This window comes from Narcine bancroftii, chromosome 6 (genome assembly GCF_036971445.1).
Source record: "Narcine bancroftii isolate sNarBan1 chromosome 6, sNarBan1.hap1, whole genome shotgun sequence".
In the NCBI taxonomy this organism is placed as follows: domain Eukaryota; kingdom Metazoa; phylum Chordata; class Chondrichthyes; order Torpediniformes; family Narcinidae; genus Narcine; species Narcine bancroftii.
The window spans coordinates 41,356,365-41,379,717 of NC_091474.1; the positions used below are offsets into that span (position 1 = coordinate 41,356,365).

General features: G+C 40.4%; 2 protein-coding genes across 7 annotated transcripts in view; one reads left to right on the forward strand and one right to left on the reverse strand.

Annotated features, from left to right (window-relative positions):
- Window positions 1-15,254, forward strand: part of LOC138736004 (AP-1 complex subunit gamma-1-like) — a 106,855-nt gene extending 91,601 nt beyond the window's left edge. For all 3 annotated transcript variants that reach the window (XM_069884774.1, XM_069884775.1, XM_069884779.1), the window contains 3 exons: window positions 2,363-2,523; window positions 8,380-8,478; window positions 12,596-15,254. In XM_069884774.1, the coding sequence (XP_069740875.1) occupies window positions 2,363-2,523; window positions 8,380-8,478; window positions 12,596-12,697 (362 nt within the window). In that variant the 3' untranslated portion in view covers window positions 12,698-15,254. The remainder of the gene's footprint in view (window positions 1-2,362; window positions 2,524-8,379; window positions 8,479-12,595) is intronic.
- Window positions 14,413-23,353, reverse strand: part of LOC138736003 (cas scaffolding protein family member 4-like) — a 94,048-nt gene continuing 85,107 nt past the window's right edge. For all 4 annotated transcript variants that reach the window (XM_069884773.1, XM_069884769.1, XM_069884771.1 and 1 more), the window contains one exon: window positions 14,413-21,369. In XM_069884773.1, the coding sequence (XP_069740874.1) occupies window positions 20,932-21,369 (438 nt within the window). In that variant the 3' untranslated portion in view covers window positions 14,413-20,931. The remainder of the gene's footprint in view (window positions 21,370-23,353) is intronic.

Genomic DNA, 23,353 nt, shown 5'->3' on the forward strand with positions numbered 1-23,353 from the left:
TAATACTAATTTCTCTTGTCTAAGCTTAATGCAGATCCTGCCAGAGCATTTTCCACAAATGAGGCAGATTTTGTAGCAATATGGAATGACTACGAAGGTGCAACAAAGAATCTGCCTAATTTACAGTGAAACACAGAAGAACTGTGGGAAAGGCTTTGAAAGAAAACACTCTTACCAATGACTTCCAAGTGTTGCACACAAATTCAGCTTTTAGAATGGAATGCTTGGTACAGGCCTTTGGAACCATGAGCTTAAAGGATTAATTGTCAGATTATAGTCACTCTTAACTCAGCTGGGCCTTGAAAATCCTGAACTAGGGTTAAAAGCAAGTGAAGTTATGGCTCTACAGTAAAACCCCTGGTATCTGACACCTATGGGGATTGGTAGATGCCAGATAAGTGTATTTTCCAGTTGGTTGAGATTTAATCTTACAATGCTTAACTAATACACCTGCATTAAGCAGTTAAAAGACAAAAATACTATACTCTGTTTGCACTGAACAAACCACGTGCATGAATATATAAATCTCAAAGCATTTTTATTTTCAGTCACATAAAAATTTCATTTCAGTCAATGAAAACATTTAATCATTGTTGCATCTGCAGGTTCCTCCCACTCCACAGAGCCACTTGAAAGATGAACAATAACATTATAGATAATTGAACCTTCCCCACCCCCCCCCCCAAGATAAAGCCTGTAACCGGGACTACTCGTACTAAGCAGGGATAAGGAAAGACTTTAATGGAGTCACCCCAATGGCGGGCGGCATCAACCAGCTCTTCATACCGGGTGACACCATTGCTGTTTCACTCAATTTTATTCAAATAGTTGTTACGAGCAAGACACTCTGCTGGCTGAACATTTGCTCCCGTCTTCACCAAAGGTTTATGTGTTACTTCCGAGAACACTTACAATTTTGAACGTGTGTATTTTTTACCTATTATTTTATTCTTATTTACTTTAATGTTTTTATTTATTTTCCTTGATTTTTTTTGTTTGAATTCCGAATATCAGGGGTTTTACTTTATTTGTTTTTAGAATTACAAAGTGTAATTGAACATGTAAATAATATTTTGGGTAAAAATATTTTGCTGTAAATATCTGACCTACAAGAGTTTTTTTCTGGAAAAAGATGAAGAAAACTTGAAAATAAATAAATTCATTTGCAGATATTGCTCAACATATTTGGATAGTAAGTCACTAAAAATTAGACTTGTAAAGGAAATAACTTTTGGTCCCACTTGTTAATTAAGAATTTATTCCGAGAAATCAAACACATTTTAACAAAAGAAAATTGAGATGCTCTAATACTATATGCATATACAATTATTTGGTGTTCATTTTTCAAATATTTTCTTCTTAAATTATTTTCTGTTTCATTGATATGGTTTATTAATCACACGTGCGTTTATCCGTTTAACGCATGTTGACTGTCAACCCGGCTCACTACTGGCATTCTTAACTGAATTGGGATGAATGTTTATTCTCCAAACTCAAGCTTGAGTACTTGCTTCTGGGTTCTAATACTGCAGAACATGAAGAGGTGGTGGCATGTTTAGTGTAGCAGTTAGCATGATGTTATGACAGCTCCAGTGACCCAGGTTAGAATCGGGCATTGTCTGTAAGGAGTTTGTATGTACTCGCCATGATCTGTATGAGTTTCCCCGGGGGTGCTCCAGTTTCCTCCCTCCCTCCAAATCGTACGGGGTTGTAATTGGGTGGCCCATGTTTCAATGTCCAAAATCTGCTTCTACCGTGTTGTAAATATATTTTTTTTTAAATTAAACTTTTAAAAATTACTAGAGGCAGTAGTCGTCAGATGAATTTGGCACAGGTGGATATTTAAGATACCAAAAACATGACTTGGCATAAATTGTTTTCCTGGTGTCCTGGCCAGCATTTCTCAATAATGCCAGCAAGCTAAATGCACATCCATCTTAAAGCAGCAGAGCTGTTTAAATTGCTGTTGCACAGATCCAGTAACCCAGGTGCTCTGTATGTGGAGATTTTACAGTAAATAACCTCAGTATAGTTGGGTGGCAGGTGATTCAGGGGGTGCCTGAATGGTGTGAAAGGACAAGAATGCACAGGTTTACAGGGAATTAAGTGGGGGAGTGAGACTGATAGAATGCTTTCAACACAAATAGGCCAAATGGCCTCTGCTGTCAGGAAATTATAAATGTGAATCTCTTTGGGACCCTGCTGCCAAATAACTAATTATCATTGTCCTGATAAGGAAATTATTTGAATTCAAAGCACCTTTTTAAGGGTATCTTTAGGAGACCTGATAAAAGATTAAATGAATGGAAGTTCAGTGCTTTAGGATGTCTAATTCAGTTAAGGCGTGCTAATTTTTTTCCAGGTATACCTTCCATCATTGCATTCAACCAAAATGGGCTGAAAATAGAGTTTTCTTTTGAACGTTCCAAAGCAAACCCAAATATGCTATTCATTACTCTGCGTGCATCAAATTCCACTGAGATGGACATGAGCGACTTTGTTTTGCAAGCTGCTGTACCAAAGGTGAGACTTGGATAGGTTGTCTATTGTTTTGTTGCTCAGTATGCATAAAGTAGAAGTTGAGCTTGAAGCAGAATTCTTTTATTCCTGGATGGTGAATATCACTGGGACTGGAAACTTCTACCACTGTGTAAAAATCCATTTGGTTCACAATGTGTCATATTTACCCAGTTTAGTTTCTGGTGGACTCCAGATCAACCATGTAATTGGATCTCAATTGCCCTCCAAAATGGTCCAGGAAGCATTCAGTTGTATTAAAACATCTAAGTTAACACTGGACAGGCTACTCTTGTTTATTATTGACTAGAATAGTAAAGTTGCAGCTCACAAATATTAGAGCTATTCAGGGATGATTTGGTCATCAGCCTGATATGGTCATACTTACAGCTTCCTACCTTGCAGATGATAGCTACATTTGTTCGCCAATAACCCTGCAAATACGAACAGGACAGATTCAACAGGATCCCAAGAAGTCTCATGATAAAAGTTAAATGTGGGCAAGGGAACCTCCCTACTGTCTTCCCAGGGTTCATGATTGGTTCTCCTCCACTTTGTGCCCTTGCCGTGCTTCACCAAGATCAGATGTGGGGATTCTCCAGAAGATGTGAGAGCCTCTGTTTCTTGCTTTAATCACATTCATTCAATTGGAACTGTGGAACGTCACAGCACAGAAACCAGCCCTTTTGCTCTGTGCCGAACTTGCCAGAGCATGTCCTTGAGTTCAACAACTTCTCATTTGATTACTTTCTCTTAATTTTATTTTAAAAATTTTATTTTTCACACTATAAACTATATTGACCGAGATACATACAGACATTTTTCTTATATATATATATATATATATTGTCGTTCCCCCCCCCTCCTTCCCTCACCCCCTTCCCCATTTATTTGAAGTTCAATCTATAAGATACATTAAACCCGTTAAACAATGTTGTCACTTAATAAAAATAAACAAGAAATTTTACTGAGTCAGTTCTTTTCGTTATCTTCTCCTTCTGTCATTTTAGGTGGTGGAGGTCCATGGTAGGATTTCTCTATTGTGTTTCATGTATGGCTCCCATATTTGTTCGAATATTGTAATGTTATTTCTTAAATTATATGTTATTTTTTCTAATGGAATACATTTATTCATTTCTATATAGCATTGTTCTATTCTCAAGTTGTCTTCTAATTTCCAGGTTGACATAATACATTTTTTTGCTACAGCTAGGGCTATCCTAACAAATTTTTTTTGTGCACCATTCAAATCAAGTCCAAATTCTTTGTTTTTTATGTTACTTAGGAGGAAGATCTCTGGGTTTTTTGGTATATTGCTTTTTGTGATTTTATTTAATATCTGGTTTAGATCTTCCCAAAATTTTTTCACTTTCTCACATGTCCAAATTGTATGAATTGTTGTTCCCGTTTCCTTTTTACAGCGAAAACATCTGTCTGATACTGTTGGGTCCCATTTATTTAACTTTTGAGATGTGATGTATAGCCCGTGTATCCAGTTATATTGTATCATGCGTAACCTCGTGTTTATTGTATTCCTCATAGTTCCAGAGCATAGCTTCTCCCATGTTTCATTCTTTATCTTTATGTATAGATCTTGTTCTCATTTTTGTTTAGGTTTACCGTTTGTTTCCTCGTTCTCCTTTTCTTGCAGTTTGATGTACATGTTTGTTACAAATTTTTAAATTATCATTGTGTCTGTAATCACATATTCAAAATTGCTTCCTTCTGGTAACCTCAGACTGCTTCCAAATTTGTCCTTCAAGTAGGATTTCAGTTGGTAGTATGCCAACACTGTATCGTGAGTTATATTATATTTATCCTTCATTTGTTCAAAGGTTAATAATTTATTTCCTGAAAAACAATTTTCTATTCTTTTGATCCCTTTTCTCTCCCATTCTCTAAAGGAAAGGTTATCTATTGTAAAAGGGATTAGCTGATTTTGCGTCAATATTAGTTTTGGTAGTTGGTAATTTGTTTTATTCCTTTCTACATGAATCTTCTTCCAAATGTTGAGCAGATGATGCAATACCGGTGAATTCCTACGTTGCACCAATTTTTCATCCCATTTATACAGTATATGTTCAGGTATCTTCTCCCCTATTTTATCTAGTTCTAATCTGGTCCAATCTGGTTTTTCCCTTGTTTGATAAAAATCTGATAGGTATCTTAATTGTCCGGCTCTATAATAATTCTTAAAGTTTGGTAGTTGTAAGCCTCCTTGTTTGTACCATTCTGTTAATTTATCTAGTGCTATCCTCGGTTTCCCCCCTTTCCATAAGAATTTCCTTATTATTTTCTTTAACTCCTTGAAGAATTTCTCTGTTAGGTGTATTGGTAATGACTGAAATAGGTATTGTATCCTTGGGAAAATGTTCATTTTAATACAGTTTATCCTTCCTATCAGTATTAGTGGTAAGTCTTTCCAATGCTCTAAGTCGTCTTGTAATTTTTTCATTAATGGATGGTAATTGAGTTTATATAGATGGCCAAGGTTTTTATTTAGCATTGCTTGTGTTTGCCATCTAAATGGGGATTCTTTCTTAAACTTTGTGAAATCCGCATTATTCATTGGCATTGCTTCACTTTTATTTGCGCTGATCTTGTACCCCGATACTTCTCCATATTCCTTCAATTTCCTATGTAATTCTTTTATTGATATTTCTGGTTCTGTTAAGTAAAACGTCATCTGCAAATAGACTGATTTTATATTCTTTCTCTTTTATTTTTATCCCTCTTATTTTATTTTCTGTTCTTATCAGTTCTGCTAGTGGTTCAATAGCTAATGCGAAAAGTGAGGGAGATAATGGACATCCCTGCTTTGTTGATCTGCTTAAGTTAAATTGTTTTGATATATATCTATCACCAAGAATGACAAGGCCAGTAGGGCGTATGGGAACTTCACCTCATGTTGATTTCCCCTCCATGTGGCAGCAACCTGTGATGAAAATATCTTGCCATTCCTTCACCATTAGATCCAACGTCTTACTCTAGGAATCCCTTCAACGGGATGGCAGCGCCACTCCCCCCTCTTTAGGGATGCAGAGTAAAGCTGTCTTTGCCAGTGATAATGGGGAAATAAAAATTGAGTTTTGGCAATGGTTTTGGTAAATACAAATGTAACTAGTCTTCAGCCCCCTGCCAGGTTTCCAACTTTCAACTTTAATTTGATGACCTTTGAGACCAGTTTTCCAGGTTCAATTAGATGAATCAGCAGTGAGCTGAGCCTCTAACTCCTGTCCTCTTATTCTTCCATTTTCTCCATAGCTTTGTGCAAGCGCAGGTCTAGGCTGAACTGGTCTGATGCACAACTCTGATTCTCCACTCTCTATTACCCTCTTCTCCATAAATCTCCGTTTAAAGCTATCTCCTGTTTTCCCCTTTAGCTGTACTCTTCAGTCACCTCTAATTTAACATTTTTACTTTTTTTATATTTAATCCCATGGCCTGTCACTCTTTACTCTTTTCTTCTAAAGTAACTATTTGCCTCTTGAACATCTCCCTTCAGCCTGGTTTCTTGCTGCTGAGAATTGCTTTCCATGTTGCCCTGACCCTTGGCCTTCCATGTCTCTAGCTTTGCTCTACATCCATTATACTTTTTATCATATTGAAAGTATGTAAAACTCAGCTATGAAACAGGACTCTTGTTCCCTTTGGTGAAACATATGGGAGACATTGAAGTTTGAAGTCTGCTTCTACCCTATGTTTTATCTTGGAGGAGGATGAAGATAAATGATCTCATGATCCCTTGGATTCTTTTGTGCAATAAAATGTACTTAAAAAGAAACTTCTCTTCTAAATATCCACTTGACGGCCTCTGTGTTACACTGAGTGAAGAAATGAAGTCTCTCTCTAGCAGGGAACCTGGGGCAATGGATGTGATGTTTTCCATGTCTGAAAATCTTTGAAATAATCTTGGATTGCACCTTCTTTACCATGTGTACACTAGTAGCCACAATATTCTACCCTACGTAAATGTATCTGTTGAAGTAGATTGAAGGCTTCATTTTACCACAGTTATACTGTAATTCTCAATAACGAGTCATTCTCAACTGTGAATTTTAACCACTGTTCTAGAATATATTAAGTGCTTTCTTGGTGATTTTTTTTCTTGTATACAGAGGTCAATGGCTCATGTTTTATTCCCTCTTGCTCTGGATTCACGATGAAGGGCAGGCAGGCATGTATGGGGTTATGAAAGGAGCACCCAGAATGATTCAGTAGTTTGTGACACCGTTCTCATCACAGCGTGTGGCTGCGTGTTTCTAGTCTTGTGTGTGGTAGCTGTACAGTCACAAGGTAGAGCAGGATTGTGCTGTAATAAACTGCTGGAAGTACCGTAAAACCTTGTTAGAATGCGGTAGTTGGGGTCCAAGATTTCATACCACCCTACAGCCGAGTCGCAGAACAGATGCATGTATGTAATGATTCAGGAAGCAGGAAAACAGAGTACTGTGACTCAAACCCTATAATAAAACCTTTAAACTCCACATATTAACATACACATCTTGTAAATGAGGCATAAGAGCCCATTTTAGAGTTTGAGGCTGTTTGCCACTGTTAGCCTGGCATCCTAAAATCAGTGTTTGGGGTCCACAGACACCCGCGCTATAAGCAATTCTGTGGATTAACGAGGTTTCACTGTACTTAGCAGGTCAGGCAGCATTTGTAGAAAGAGAAACCGCTTTAATGTTTCAAAGGGAAAAAAAGTGAGTTTTAAATTGCAAGAAAGTGTTGGGGGATGAATAGTATAAAGATAATTTCTCTGATAGGTCAGGGTTACTCTGGTTATAAATTATAACATTCATCTCATTGGCAGGTTAATGGGGGCAGTTAGAGAGAAGAAAATTGATAAAACTTAGATGAAGATAACTCAGGAATACAGCCAAAGGAGTATGAAAGCATATAGACTGTGTGGCTTATGAAATGTGCTCAGCAGATTTGTGTTGATGAAGAAACAAGAAACAAAACTCACAAAGCAAATGGCCACTTCTGATGCAGACAGAGCAAGTGATAACCTAAAGGTGTAGAATTTAATATCAAATCCAGAAGTCTCCAACATGCCCAACTGAAAAGTGGGACGTTGTCTCACATGCTTGCATTGATCAGCATAACAGTGCAAGCAGCCATAAACAGGTCAGGAGTGAGCGAGAAAATTAAAATAGCAGACAACAGGAAGCTCTGAGTCACCCATGCAAACTACACAGGCCCTCCACAAACCAATAACACCATCAGTTTATATTCTCCAATGTAGAAAATACCACATTTTGAAAAGTGAACGCAATATACTAGATTAGAAGTGCAAATAAATCACTGTTTCTGTTGGAATCTCTGGGTCCCTGGAAGATGGGAAAGAAAGAAGTGAAAGGAATGTGTTGCACCTCCAGTTACATAGTTAAGTGCCCCTAAGATGGAAAATAGTTCACAAAATGAAACGGTCCCTTTGAAATGCTGAAAAGAGGTAGCAAGCTGTGTATGGTTGTACAGAATGTGGAGGAGGGTTGGGTGATGGATGAAGATTAGGAAGCTCTATCCTTCCATTGTTGCGCTGCAGAAAATAGACAAGAAGTAGGGACTGACTTGCCAAGACTTCTCGAAGGCACCTCTGAAAGGTGCTATGACATTCTTCTTGGAATAGGAAGAAGAAAACCAGCTCCGTAATGCATTTATAGAACCCTGCTTGCTGAGACACCAGGTTGTAATTTACTATGATGAATTCTTTTACAGCCTGCCATCTCGAACTTACACTATTGGGGAGTTAGTTCCTCAGTAATGACCCAGTTCTCCAAAAGAAGTGATTAGAGAGGAGAGCATAAATGAAACGAATTTGAGTTCTTTATTTACATGCAATCTCTTGTCTTTCAGTCTTTCCAACTACAATTGATGTCTCCAAGTGGCAGCATCGTTCCTGCTAGGAATTCTGGAGCAGTCACGCAGCTGATGAGAGTTCTCAACTCCCAAAAGGTTGGTCTTTTATCCATATCATTGTTGCCCTCTCCCCTGCCAATTCTCATTCCTTCAACCCATCCTATTTAAAAGTATTTATTTTTCCATGACTCTGTCACCTGTATTCATGTGGATAGCAATGCTTAATATATATTTTTGCAGTTGCTTCTCCTTACATAATGAACTAGAGTATGGCTTAATGCATCTTTGAAAGGCTTTGCAGGAAAAGCACCAGTCAGGTGAAGATAGAGCTAAATATTGAACAAAAACTAGAAATCACAGATTACACTCAATATTATTTATTTCCACTGATTCTATCTTCAGATATGGAAAATGTTGCAAGACTTAAGGAGCTATAAAAGTAAAGAAGAGAAAATCCTGAGGGAGGGGTCTGTTTCAGATCTATTAGCTAGCTGAAGGCAAATAAAGATTGATCTACGATAAATTCAAATAGAAAATGCAGAAGCATTATAAACAGTAGTTATTTGGAAGAAGTCAGTCCACTGAGTGTGGCCTGAAATTGTTCGACATAGTTTGCTATTGGATCATAATAATTATAAAGTATCTCGTCAAAAGATTTGCCATTCCTCAAATTTATGTAGGAACATTGGAGATGTTGGCAGCAAAAGACAAGTCTAAGATGAGTTGGGATGAAAAGAATCTTGCAACCTAATACACAATTTTTGCCCCTTCCACTACTTCCTTCCCATCCCAAGTGCTGCTGGAGTAAGACCATAAGGCGTTGGAGCAGAAATAGGCTATTCTGCCCCACCATTTAATCATGAGCTGATCCATTTTCCCATTCAGCCTTGCTCCTCAGTCTTAGCCCCATAACATTTGATGTCCAGGCTAATAAAGAACCTATCAATCTCTGCCTTAAATATACCCAATTACTTGACCTCCATCACTGCCTGTGGCAACATATTTCAGAGATTTACTACCCTATGGCTGAAGAAATTCCTATGCCCCTCTGTTCTAAGTTGAAGCCCTTCAATCCTGAAGTTGTACCCTCTTATCCAGGACTCTACCACCATGGAAAACAACCTTTCTATATCTACTCTATTCATGCCTTTCAACATCCAAAATGTTTCAATGAGGTCACCCCCTCATTCTCCTAAATTCTAATGAGTATGGCCAAGAACCATCAAATGGTCTTCATTTGATAATCGTTTTATTCCCGGAATCATCCTTGTGAAACCTCCTCTGAACCTCTCCAATGTCAGCACATTCTTTCTTTAATGAGGACCCCAAAACTGCTCACATTACTCAAAGTGAGGTCTCACCAGTGCCGTAAAGCCTCAACATCCCATTCCTGCTCTTATTTTCTCTTCCTCTTAAAATTAATGCCAGCATTGCATTTGCTTTCTTCACCACCAACTCAACATGCAGGTTTACATTCAGAGGGTATCCTGCATGAGGAATCCAGGTCTTTTTGCATCTGGGAATTTTCAATTTTCTCCCTATTAAATTAAAAAAATCTGCCCATTTATTTTTTTTCTACCCAAGTACCTTTTCCGACATATATGTAATTTGCCGCTTCTCTGCCCATTCTCCAAACCCAAGACCTTCTGCAGCCTTCCTGTTTCCTCAACACTGCCTGCTCCTGCACCTACCATTGCATCATCTACAAACTTGGCCACAAAGCCACTCATTTCATAATCCAAACCATTAAGCTGCTACATAAAAAGAAGCATCCCCAACACCGACCCCTGTGACAGTTGTCTAATTGTCTTTGCTCGCAGTATCTCCCACACAGAAATCCCCCACCAGCAACCCAAACTGGGGAATATCAAGGGCAAAGGCTAAACCAAAACTCACTGGGTCAAACAGCAGCTATGGAGGCTAAAGGTGCAAGGTGATATTCCTGGTCACTACACTAGAAATGGAAAGATTGCTATAAGTATGTAGGGGGATGGGATAGAGGCTGGTCAGTGATAGATCGATCGAGGTGGGGTCAGGGGATGGGAAGAATGAACCATGGGAGAAGAAATCTCGGACAGACAAGTGGGTGGGAGGAGCACACTAAGGGTGTGCGATAACTGAAATTGGAAAAGTCATTGTGCTGTAAGCTACCCAGGTGGAATTGGAGGTGATTCCAATTGGTGTTTATCTTCTCAATGGAAAGACCAAGGATAGACTGGTGAAGGAGAGTCAAATAACATGCAACAGGAAACTCAGGGTGGTCATTGCAGATGAAATTCAGGTGTAGTGTCAACTAATCTATGTTTGGTTTCACCAATGTAGAGGAGGCCTAATTGTGAGCCATAGATACTGTAGAAAAAACACAATGCTGGAGAAAGTTAGCAGGTTAATCAGTGTACTTTATCTTCTTTATATAGCAAAGATAAAGGTGCATAACCAACGGTTCAGACTTGAGCTCTTCGTCAAGGTGTGGAAAATGTCAGCAGGTGCCCAAACAAAATGGTAGGGGGAGGAGTACAGTCCCAAAGACAAAAGGTAATAGGTGGATAAGTGAGGGGAAGGCACAGCAGCAAGCTTGTGGGGTGGGGGGGGGGGGTGGAGGGGGAGAGATGGCTCTGGGAATGGAGAGGGAAAGGGGGTGGATAGCTAGGGAAAGGAAGACAAAAGGGAAGGGAGAATGGTTAACAGAAACCAGAGATGTAGATGTTAATGCCACCTGGTTGGAGAGCGCTTGCTTGCTCCCCCTACTTACGGCTATGCCCTTCCTCCCTTAGAGTTCTCCCTCTATACCTCCCCCCTCCATTTTGTTGGGCGCATGCCGATATTTTTCCATTCCTGGATAAAGGAATAAAGGACACTGTTTAACCTGCTGAGTTTCTATAGCATTGTATTTTTACTTCAACCTTGGTGTCTGCAGACTTTCGTATTTTACTTCCAATTGATACTGTACACTATTTTGGAAGAGGTGTAGTTGTTGTACCTCTGCCTCACCTGGAAGAGCTTTTGAGGTCCTTGCATCCTTCAAGGTGGGAATATATTGGGACACATTGTAGTGGTGTTATCACTGCTGTCCTGGCTTTTGTGAATTCTTCCCAATTAACATCACCAAAACCAATTATATCAATATTACACAGCAAGGTTCTTCAAGCATCTATCATTATTTTCTCCATTGTACCTGTGACTAACGTTGATGATTTACACTCAGTGAACTACTTGAAGTCCTGAAGCTATGAATTGAAAACCTAATTGTCTTTCACCCATTGAATTCCCGTGACAATTTGTAGAGATAGAAATGCTGATGAATAATCGACATTCCAGCCTACACAGTTGCTGCAACTTGGGTTTCTTGAACCATTGTAATAGCTTCCAATTGAGTCTGTGTACAAGTAGAAGAGACTGCACCTTTATTTTATTCAAGATTCAGTTTACTGTCATGGTCGTAAAACCAGTCCTATTGCACAAAATTAAATCATGAAAATCTGTAGGCACTGGAGAAGCTCAGCAGGTAAAAATACATAACCCATGTTTTGGGCTTGAGCCCTTCATCGAGGTTATGAGAAAATGCTGGCGGGTTCCGATGCCTGATATCCCGTCAGCCAGTCTCCGGCATTCCGGCGCCTGGTGTGAGTCCCCTGACTGCAGCAGTCCGTAGCCTACGTGGGTTCCTTGCCTTGAGTCACTAATAGGCCTGCGCGTCCCTTAGCCGCAGAAATCCTCACTGGTCTGCTGCCGTGATCACCGTCCTGTGGGTGGTCTCCTCTGCTTCTCCTTCTTAGATGGGGGGGGGTGGTCTCCCTGTTTTCTGGTGCCCTGCACCTGTCCCCGCTTCCTCCCAGTTTTCAACCCTTCATTGCTGCTGTGGATCATAAGTGCTGCAATCTTGGGCATAGATGGTAAGTAAAACCTTAATGGGCTGTTTAAAACTTGTATGGAGTTAACAGCAGTCAGACTGGGTGGTTGGACCTCGCAGGAGTACTGTTGTCAGTGCTGCTGTTACAACAGCTCTGGCAATACCACCATTTTCTTATTTGGACGAGTAGTGATTAGTTTGATGCCTTGCTTTCCGTAATCAGTACTTCCGTTGGAATAATCTGTCTTTGACTTACTCATATTGTGGAGAGAATCTTCATTTACAAATTAAGATATTTGGAAACAAGATGAGGTGCTTGCAGCTTAATATTAAAGTCTAAAGTGTTTTTTTTCTCCTTTGAAGCATCCATTGAGGATGAGGCTGAAGCTGATGTACAACCATAAGGAAGCCCCAATTGAAATAATGACTGATGTCAATGAATTCCCAACTCAAGCCTGGGAGTGATTTGAACTTGAAGGTCAAATCCATGGACTAGACGCCACATTGTGGTCACTGGCCAAAAGCTGCTGCAATATACAATCACCCTGTGGACAAAACTGGCATCAGACTTCACCACCAGTATTGAGGAAATTGATTATTTCCTGATAATTCTACAAGGACATTATTTCTGTGATGGATTCATTGTATATCTGAGGTGGAATCTCATGTCTTGAAAGATCTGTTACCATGGATCTGTTTGTAATAAGATGTTAAGTAGTTTTGAACAAAATACCTAAATGAACAGGTAGAAAAAAATCATGTTCAAAACAGCCCGTTGGTTTAGTTCAGAATTTTATTTATTGTCTAAACTATACAGAGGAAACACTAAGAATATTCATAAGTTAATGCTGTGATAACTTGTACAGTTTAATATAGCCACATAATTAATTTGAAACTTACATGCAGGCTTGTTCCATTTGTGTTTTGTTTTGGATAGAATGTAGACCTCCAAAAGTGACCCCTTTCACATTCCAAATAGGCCAGAGCCTCTTCCCACAGATTAGAAGGTTTTGCTCGTATCATTATGCCTTCTCTTCGATGGGCTGTGTTCAGTTGAGTGGAACAAGATGGGGGGAAATAGCATTCTGTTTACAGTCCAGTTTCTTCTGTTCTCCTGGAAGGACATCCTGGTGACTGTCTTTAGCCACAGAGTAAGCTCTTAAAAGTTCCATCACTTCCTTGGTGAAGATCTGAACTCCAATTTCAAACTTCTTTTGCACTGACATTTAAAGAATTTGGCACGGATTACTCATCAAAGTGTGACCATTGTTAAAAGGAACGAGGTTTAACCATTGCTACTTTGAAATGTTATTTTGGAAATCCTGTGATGGAACAATGCTGTCCAGTTATTGGGTATCGCTTTTTGTTGACTATGTTGTAACTTGGTATTGTTCTCAGTTTTGTAAGTATTTTCCACTGTCCCACAAATATGTAAATTTGTAGTTGCTGCACACAAAGAGATGTCCCATCAGCAGAATACAATGCTGCTATTTTGTTTAAATCTAAGGGTAAAGATTTTCTGATGGAGATTGTGTCCAAAGTAGAACTGATCAATTTTCATTCAGTTAATTGTAACAGTTTTTTTTCCAGGTTCTCATTAAATCTAAATTCTACACAGTAAAGACTAACAGCCAGTGTTGCAGTATTTGTTACTTTACTGTTGCCTCCAGAAAGGTGTCTGGTAGGTAGTTAGCATCCTAGCTGCAGTTCATAGGTCAAAACACGATACTAATGTTCATGTTCGCTCTGCCTTCAATTTTGTAGGGTGAAAATTATGGGAAACTAAACTGAAATTTTGTTGCATTTTCATTGTTAACCTGGTTGGATGTTTTAAGTTTTGTGTAAATATTGAACCTGTCTACTGTTCTCTTGAGTAACTACTGGTGTGGATGCAAAGTGCAATGGCTGGAGAGAGCAAGCTACACCATTAAGCATTTAAAGCAACTTCATATTTAATAGTCTAAAATATTTTGATGTTTGACACAGTCTATGCTAATGTGGAATCTGGTACTAAAACCTCTGGGTTCTGTTGCTCTCACTTAGAACAGTCCTTATTGCAAAAGCACCGTGGATGCATTTCAGTCGGGAACATGACTGCAATGCAACTTCTACTTGAGCGAACCATCAATGAAATAAAAAGTGTTGCCGGATTTGGTTTCCACAATGATGACAGAAGCCACTGTCTGAACCAAAACTGGTTTAATTTCTGGGTTGCAAGCAAAAGAAACCAGACCATGCAAGCTTCATGTTCCACAGGTGAGACTTAGTAAATGCTTTTAAGAATCTGCTTATCAAATAGTTCATAGTGCCTGAAATATCTTGGGTCACTTTTTGTCAACCAGTATTCAGTTAAAGTGCCCAAACATTGGTATACGGGGCTCTTGATTCTTCTGGAAAACTGTTGTTGCACCATCCCATTCTACTGTAAAATAAGTCACGTTCACTGTTTATGTACATTTTGAAAGAGTTCAAATTAATTTTTATTTTGTTCATTGAATGTTGTACACAATGCTGCAGACATAAATATAGGTTGATAACTTTGTTCCCAGTAATGAAAGAAAATTAACCATAGTTGGATTCTTGTACACCTGGAAAACTGAAAGGTTCACAGGAGCACTTTCAGTCTAGTTATAACTTCTGTATGAAGACAAATGTTGCTCATGTGAATAAATGGCTCAAAACTGAGTGAAACACGAGCAAATGCTCAGTCTAGCACCTCGTATGGATATTGGTTGTAAACCTAGTGAAGGGCTTTTCTGATTGCAGCTGAATCTTAGCTGGGGCACATTGCTGTGCAGTTTGTAATCCTGGCCAGTGCTTGATTTTTGCACTGAGATTTAAAACTGTCTGCTGGCTCTGTGCCAGGATTTATCCCTAGGTGATTTTGAATTGAATGTCCCCCCCCCACTTTTGAAATGTTGCATGATGAGAAGTGGCATTGATATCGGAGTACATCATGGGTAGAAAAAGACCATCCTATCCGTTGCAATACATTTGGCACTGAATAAAAGTTGTTTTGAAAGTGAGCATCATTTGTTTCATTTTAAAAAAATCCTTCCTTCCCAAATAGTTCCTATTTCTCGAATTCAGGTTCAGCACTGGATCTGCCATGTCTTTAAGATGCAGAGAGGGCATTCTTTCTGCTTCCACTGAGATTGATTTGGTTGTTTGTATAAAAGTCATTTGGAGAACTGTTCAACTTGGGTGCTGTCCCTGAGATTTAAACTCTGTCCACCAAGGGGAAGTTCCCTTCAATTTTACCCAACTGACTTTTTTTTACCTAAATGGTTAAATTGGGGCGGTATTCCCATGAGCATAGAAGTTGTCGTGTTCAAAACGATGAAAGGAGTTGCAAAGAAACCAAGGTTAATGGTTAAAATTGAACCAGAAGTTCCATCTGTGCTGCTTGCATCAAATTCTTTCAGCATTCTCCTCTCCTCTCTTTTTTATTTCTCCTCTTTCCCTGAAGATGAGCCAGTGTGTAGCACATTCCCCTGGGCTTCAAACTTTTCCCTTCCATTGCACCTTTAGCAACATCCTTCCCTTTGCTTTCTAGTCTTTTTGAAACTCTTTGAAAATGTCAAATCCTAGTAAGGGGTTTTTACTAGGGGCTCTGTTTTCATCTCGCCCTTCAAAAACGTGCCAGGGCGTAGGTTAATGGGGTGTAAATTGGGTCCAAGACAATATCAGGAATGCACAGGAGAGGAGCAAGACTGGTGAGATTGGTGGATGAGAATGCAAATTGCTGTAAAGGCATTGCACTAATGTCTGGAGTTCCTTCTGTGATCCTTTAATCTATTCACATTTCCTTATAGTTCTCAAGTCACCTTTTTTAATGCCACTTCATATAGCTATATAGTATTTTATTTGGTAACACACCTGGGAAACAATTTAGGGTATTCAAAATGTGATACGAGTTACAATTTGAGAGGGTTAGTTTCACTTCAGCCTTATTCCAGAGAATAACAGTCAGCTGGTTGGGATCCCAGTTCATTAAAGAACATTGAGCAATAAACACAGAAGCAGGCCCTTCACCCCATCATATCTTCGCAGCTCATCAAGTACCCATTTGCACAAATTCTGCATCCCCTGGATTCCCAGCCACTTACACTAGATCAACTGGCTGTGACTAAGTAACCCACCAACCAGAGCATCATTGGTTTGTGAGAGGAAATGGGAACACTGGAGAGGTAAACTCTTACAGCCATAGGGAGAATGTGCAAACCCCACACATACAATCCTGGAGCTGTGAGGCAACAACTCCAACCATTAGACAACATTCTGAAGGGCCTGCTCCTCTGCTATATGACTGCACATGGTCTGTATCCTTCCCCAATTTCAGTGCATCTGTATGTTGTACTTGTAGCTAATGCAATGAATTCATCTCATCCCTGCCTCTTCAAGTGTTTGGCCAAATGCCTCAAACTTTGTTATTTTATCTGCTTCAAGCACCTGCAATGGTAGCATATTCTGTCTATATTAAAAAAAAACTTGCTTCATCCATCACCTTTAAACCTATGCCCTCAGGTATTTGATATTTCCAGAGAAACATTCTATCCTGTTTCTGTGTTTGTATAATTCTACAACTCTTATCTACCCTGTCTATGCCTCTCCTAATTTTATATTTCTATCAGGTGTCCCTCACCTTCCAGTACTCCAGAGAAAATAATCCAGGTTTGTCCAACCTGTAGCTCATTCACTCCAGTCCAGGTAAACTTCTGCACCCTCTTCAACTTTCCTACACTGTGGCAACCAGAACAGCAGGTCAATCTTAAAAAGTGACGACCAAATTTTATAATGCAACGGCAAACTTTATACCCAACCAATGAAGGCAAGATACCATATACCTCCTTAATCACACTATCCACTTGCCTTTCCTGGGAGCTATGGTCTTAGAGCATAGCACACTACAGGCCCTTCAGCCCTCGATATTGTAGCAAACCATATATTCCTTTTAAAAAAAGTTACAAAACCCACCCTACCTCATAACCCTCTATTTTTCCTCCACCATGTGCCTGTCTTAATAGTCTCTTAAATGCCCCTATTGTTTTAGCCTCCACCACCATCAATGGAAAGGTGTTCCAGACACCCACAATGTTCTACGTAAAAAAAATTACGTAAAAAAATTAAAACCCTACCCTCTGGTAAGGACACATCCTCTGGTATTTGCTATTCCTGCCCTGGGAAACAGGTGGTGGTTGTCCACTCTATCTATGCCCCTCTCATAATCTTGTAGACATTCTTCAACACTCCAAAGTAAAAAGTCCCAACTCTGCTAACCTTTCCTCACGAGACTGGTTTCCCAATCCAAGCAACATCCTGGTAAATCTCTGCACCCTCTCCATAGCTTCCACATCCTTCCTATAATGAGGTGACCAGAACTGAACACAATACTCTAAAGTGTGGTCTTACCAGAGATTTGTAGAGTTGCAACATGACCTCTTGACTTTTGAACTCAATCCTCCTTTAAATGAAGCCCATCATCCATTGGCCTTCTTAACTATCCTATCAACCTGCACGGTGACCTTGAGGGATGTATGGATTTGGACTCGAAGGTCTCCCTGTTCATCCACACTCTTAAGTAACCATCCATTAACCCTGTACTCAACCTTCCAAAATGCATCACATCACACTGATTCGGATTGAACTCCATCTGCCACTTTTCTGCCTGACTCTGGTCCCGTCGATATCTTTTTGTAACCTACAGCAACCTTCAGAACCATCTACAATTCCTCCAACCTTTGTATCTTCTGCAAACTTACTGACCCATCCTTCCACCTCAAGATCCTGCTGTATATCAATGGTCCAGCCTTTATCCTCTTGCATTTGACCTCTCAAAATGAATCAACTTATACTTGTCTGAATTAAGCTTCATCCATAACTTCAATTGATCTGTATCCTGATGAATCCATTAACAGCCTTCCTCACTATCCTCAACTATAACAAATTTTTGTTTTGCTTGTAAACCTGATAAATAGACCACCTCCATTTTCATCTAAGTCATTGTACATAGAGATCCCACAACAGATCCTTATTCAGTACCACTGGTCACAGACACCCATCCCTACTGTCCACCTCATGACTAATTTTGTATCCAACCTACCAACTCACCATGGATCCTCACGACTTAATCTGCTAGACCAGCCTACCACAAGGGTCCTTGTCAAATGTTTTCTAAAATCGTGAAGATAACATCCGCTGCCCTTCATATCTTGTGAAACACATCCTTCACAGCCATGCAAACTTTCTCTCGTGCTTTTTCAAGTGAGAGCAAGTCCTGCGCCTATGAAATTTCCCCAATAATTTCCTTAACGTTGATGTAAAGCTCACCAGCATATAATTTCTTGCATTATCCCTGTTGTCCAGAACAATGTTCTAGAATCTTGCCTGTAGCTAAAGAGGATACAAAGATCTGTCAAGACCCTCACAATCTTCTCCCTTCGTATCACAGGGACCTTTTTAATATTTCTCAGCACATTCACCACCTCTTTAAATTCAACATGCCAGGAATATCAACCTAATCCTCTTGTCATCCATGTCCATCTCCTTGGTGGATAAGGACTCAATTACAGGTTCATCCACTTACTCTGGATCCAGAATAAATTTCCTCCTTTGTCCTTGAGTGGTTCTACCCTTTTTCTAGCGACACCCTTGCTCCCAATATACAAAATGATTTGGAATTCCCCTTAATCCAATTCGCCAAGGACATTTCATGGCCCCTTTTAGTCCTCCTAATTCCTTCTTTCCTGTTTCCTCTGTATTCAAAAATAAATACTTTTTGACTAAACATCATCCAAGATTCCAAGTATGGCTATCCTCGTCTTCCATCCTCAGAGCCACAGGATGGTCCTAGTTTCTGCATGTTGGCTCTTTTAAAGGCCAGCTGGTTAGAGTTCAGGACTTTGATTTTTTTTTAAATCACTTAACTGAAAGCAGCTTTTTTTTAAAATGCAAAGTGAAATTACTTTTTAATTGATTCATTTCACCTGCAACTTTTACAGGAATTATATTCCTTCATTAAATCTATAATTCAATGCAGGTATCTCCAAACAATATTTTGCAGAGTGCTTTGTTTCATCACTGGACAACATCCAGCCTCCAGTGGTTTCTGGAATCTTCCAGTGAGAAGGGAAACAAAAGCAGGAGCATCTGTGAAGTTCAGCTTACATCTTATCTGTGTATTTGGAAGCCTCCATTCCACTAGCCAACCACCATGTCCATTAACTTGAACTGGTCATTTTAAATTTATACCATTGTAGTTGGTGCATTTTACGTCCCTGTGTGGCTGCAGCGAGTAAGAATTTTGGTGCATCTGTACATTGTGCTTACGCAGGTGACAAACTCTCATATCACATTGGTTAAATATTGAGAAATTATATGCATCCCAATTAAGCTAATGCTATATTTCCCCCCGCCAAGAACATAAACATTCACCCACTCACCCACAATGTGGAAGGGATCCACTGTTTGGAAAACAGCAAATTTGTGTAACCACACATTCATAGGGCATTAGTGCATGTGCACCCTGAATCTCTGTCCATCACGGGACTACAAACGTCTGTAGCTGCTCACAGTGGGAAGCATATTCTACATCCAGTGCTATATAATGGGGATATGGAGTGAAGAACCAGATAGAATTGAAGGTGGAGGGAGAAGAATCTTGCTGGTGAAATGTAGATGGAAGAGGGTGGAGTCAGAGGGAGAAGGGAATGAAAAGAGGTAAAGGTATGTGGGAACGGAATCAAATGGGGGTAAACAAAATCTGCAGATTCTGGGGTCTATAGCACTGCAACAAAGGTGCCAGAGAAACTCAGCAGGTCACACCGCAACCACAGGAAGCAAAACGCAGTCAGCATTTCAGGCCTGAGCCCTTCTGAGGGACTTTCTATGGATGCTGTAACCTGCTAAGTTCCTCCAGTACTTATGTAATGCACTAGACCCCAGAAAATGCAGATTTTTCTTGTTTACCTGTGTCAAACCTGCTATTATTTGCATCATGGGCAAAAAAAAGGGAAGAGCTTGGGTTTCAACAAGGCCCATTGACCTAGCATAAATGTGGAAAAAGTAGACATTGACTATCCCTCCATTTGAAATGCTGCCTCGAGGATCTAATGTGTAACCTGAGTAGTGGCAGATATTTGCCAATAACTTAGCAAATGTTCCTTAAATGATAAGCAGAAGGGATTAATTAGGTTATGGGTGAGAACAAGATTCTCAAGATATGAAAATTTGCTTGCTGAAGATATCTTGGACCTTGCTAAGGAATATTATTTTCTGGAGCAACAGTTCGAACTGAGACACATGATGGGAATGGGCTTGGATGGAACGATCTGAAGGTGAAGTTATGGTTAGTGATGAGCCAGATGAATGATGCGACTTGTAACCTCTCTCATCCTGTTTTACAATAAATATTGCGGATGTACTACTTGGCTGAAGGAAGAGATAATTTTCCTTAACATCACTGCATGGTACAAAAGACTCAATTGGCTAGAATAATAGGTATGTGTGTTGATGGGGTTAATAGGTAAAGATGTAGGGGGAGAGGACATTTTCTTCACCTTGACGAATAAAAACTGGTGGGAATTACATGGAAAAGGATAACATAAAACCTCGTCGTGGACCAGATCATTTATCTTTGCAATCCTTAAAGCCGATTTCAGTGGAGCAAGCCCTCCCTTTCTGCAGTCTTCACCCCAACATCAGGCAGCACTTTTCTCCAGGAGGAGCCGGAGTTGCTCAGCTTGCTGGCGCAGTTCTGCCACCTGCTCCTTCATTTCTTGCATGGTGCTCAGGTTTGGCTGAATCACCGCATTCTTGGTTGCCATAGCGAGCTTCTTCATGCGGCCACAAAACTGGTTGCTTCTGCTGAGCACCTCCTTGTGGATGTTCTTCTGCTCAGGCTCCTGGCACAGAGTGTCCACCAGCTTCTGACCAATGATTATCACCACTTTGCTGTGTTTGATTAAAGTATCCGCTGGCGGGTTCCCATTGATGATGTCAGTGAAGGACAGGATGGCCTTCTGCAGAGCAGTGAAGTAGGTTTTACACAGCTCGGGGCTATAGGCTGGAGACTGGATTACTTCTGGACTTACTTTCACACTGACATCACCTGGCTTACGAATCTTCACTTCTGACATCTAGACATGCAAGAAAAACATGGTAAAGAAAGAAACGCAAAGACTCTGGACATGACTACGTGTTTCTGAAGCACATTCGGTACAGCAACCTACACTGTGAAGCCAACAGGTTTGCAATGCATGTTCAACCATTCAGTTAGCAGGTAGTTGAGCACAGGAGCTGGTGAAGGAGGCACAGAAGTGTCTTTAATAAAGGGTCTGTCAGTGCTGAGCCATAAACTGGTCTGAAATTTGTGCAAACACACCAACAGGTCCACAGGTATGTGCCCTACAAATTGACGTTTCTACACTTGTGGCAGGAACGCAGAAATCCACTGCTGTTTCACCGACTAAACTCCACTGCTGGATCCTAGGTCATTTTGCAGTGGCAGAGCAGAGATTCCTGCATCACGGCACTGACAAAGATGCAGATGAAGGAGGTGATATGATCAACCTACCCAAGGTAAGGCCTTCAGAGTAGGGAGGTGGATGTGAGCAAGTCAGTTCAGCCTTTGTTCATTATCAATATCAGAACCATTTCTTTAAAATTTGAATTATTTCATGTGGTGCTTGCATTTTTTAAATTTATTAAGCTTTTAATATTTTTAAGCTTTAATGATTCATGGTTGGTGTAGCAGTCAGCGCAACGCTTTTACAGCGCCAGCAATCGGGACAGGGGTTCGGATCCCACGCTATCTATAAGGAGTCTTTACATTCTCCCCATGTCTGCATGGGTTTTCCCCAGGGCTCAGTTTCATCCCACTGTTTGAAACAGACTCGTGGGCCAAAATGGCCTGTTATCGTCCTGTTAATCTAAATTTAAAATATTTAAAAATTAAATCCTGTGGTTCTTGAATCAGCAAGTCAAAGAACATGGAACAGTACTGCACAGAAACAGACCGTTCAGCCACCATGTCTGTTCTGACCAGGTTGCTGACCTAAATTAGTCCCAGCTGCCTGCACAGTCTGTATCCATGTTTCCCCTGCCTGTTTGTGTGTCTGATAAAATGCCTCTTACATGATACTATTGTCTCTGCTCTCACCACTCCCTAGGAAGCATGTTCCAAGCACCAACTACTCTCTGTGTTAAAATAAAACTCGCCTCATAGATCTTTTTTAGTCTTCCCCCTCTCATCATTAACATGCCCTCCAGTATTTGATGTTTCTTGTGACTATCCTCTGTCTCTGCCGCTCACAATTTTATACACTCCTAGATCAGGAATCCCCCCACCCCCGACCCCCAGCCTCTGATGCTCCATGGAAGACTATGTAACTAGTACACTCCAATCCAGGCGCTGCCTGGTGAACCTCTTCATTGTCCTCTCTAAAGCTTTCACATGCTAAGCTAAAGCTTATGTATCATGTTATGTTCAGTACAGTGAGAAGGGCTTTCATTTGAGCAGTCCAACAGGTTATCGCTAACATACGTATAACGATGTGAAAAGGACAATTTACAGAGGATAGTTACAACGAAATGAAAGACCTATTAGCTCCAAGTGAGGGCAGCATGAGCACACTGTTGTGAGGGTCATTCAGGAGCCTGACGACTGTGGGTAAACTGTCTTTAGGCCTATTGGCGACCAAAAGCATGCAATACTCCAAATGTGACCTAAACAACATTTTATACAGATACAACCTGATTCCTCAACCTCTGAGAAAGACACCTTCTATACCCTGTCCCTAGGCTCAGTGTCATGGGAGGGTAATCGCAGGCCATGCCCCTCAAATAAGTTTTTGTGCCCCCTCCCCCACTCACCCGCAGCACTAGCATCACTGGAGGGGGGGGGGGGTTGCAGACCACACCAGATGACGCCATCAGAGGGAGTGTCACCAAAACGAATCACATGGTTTTATCTCCATGCGTGTTTGCCTGAAATGCCATAGTGGGGAGGGTGGGGGTGTGGGGAATGTGACGGCGCGTTGGATGGAGAAAGTCCATGGCAGATATGGCATCCGCAACCCCCACAGTTACCCTAAATTCCCGCCCCACCCCGATTAGATCTCT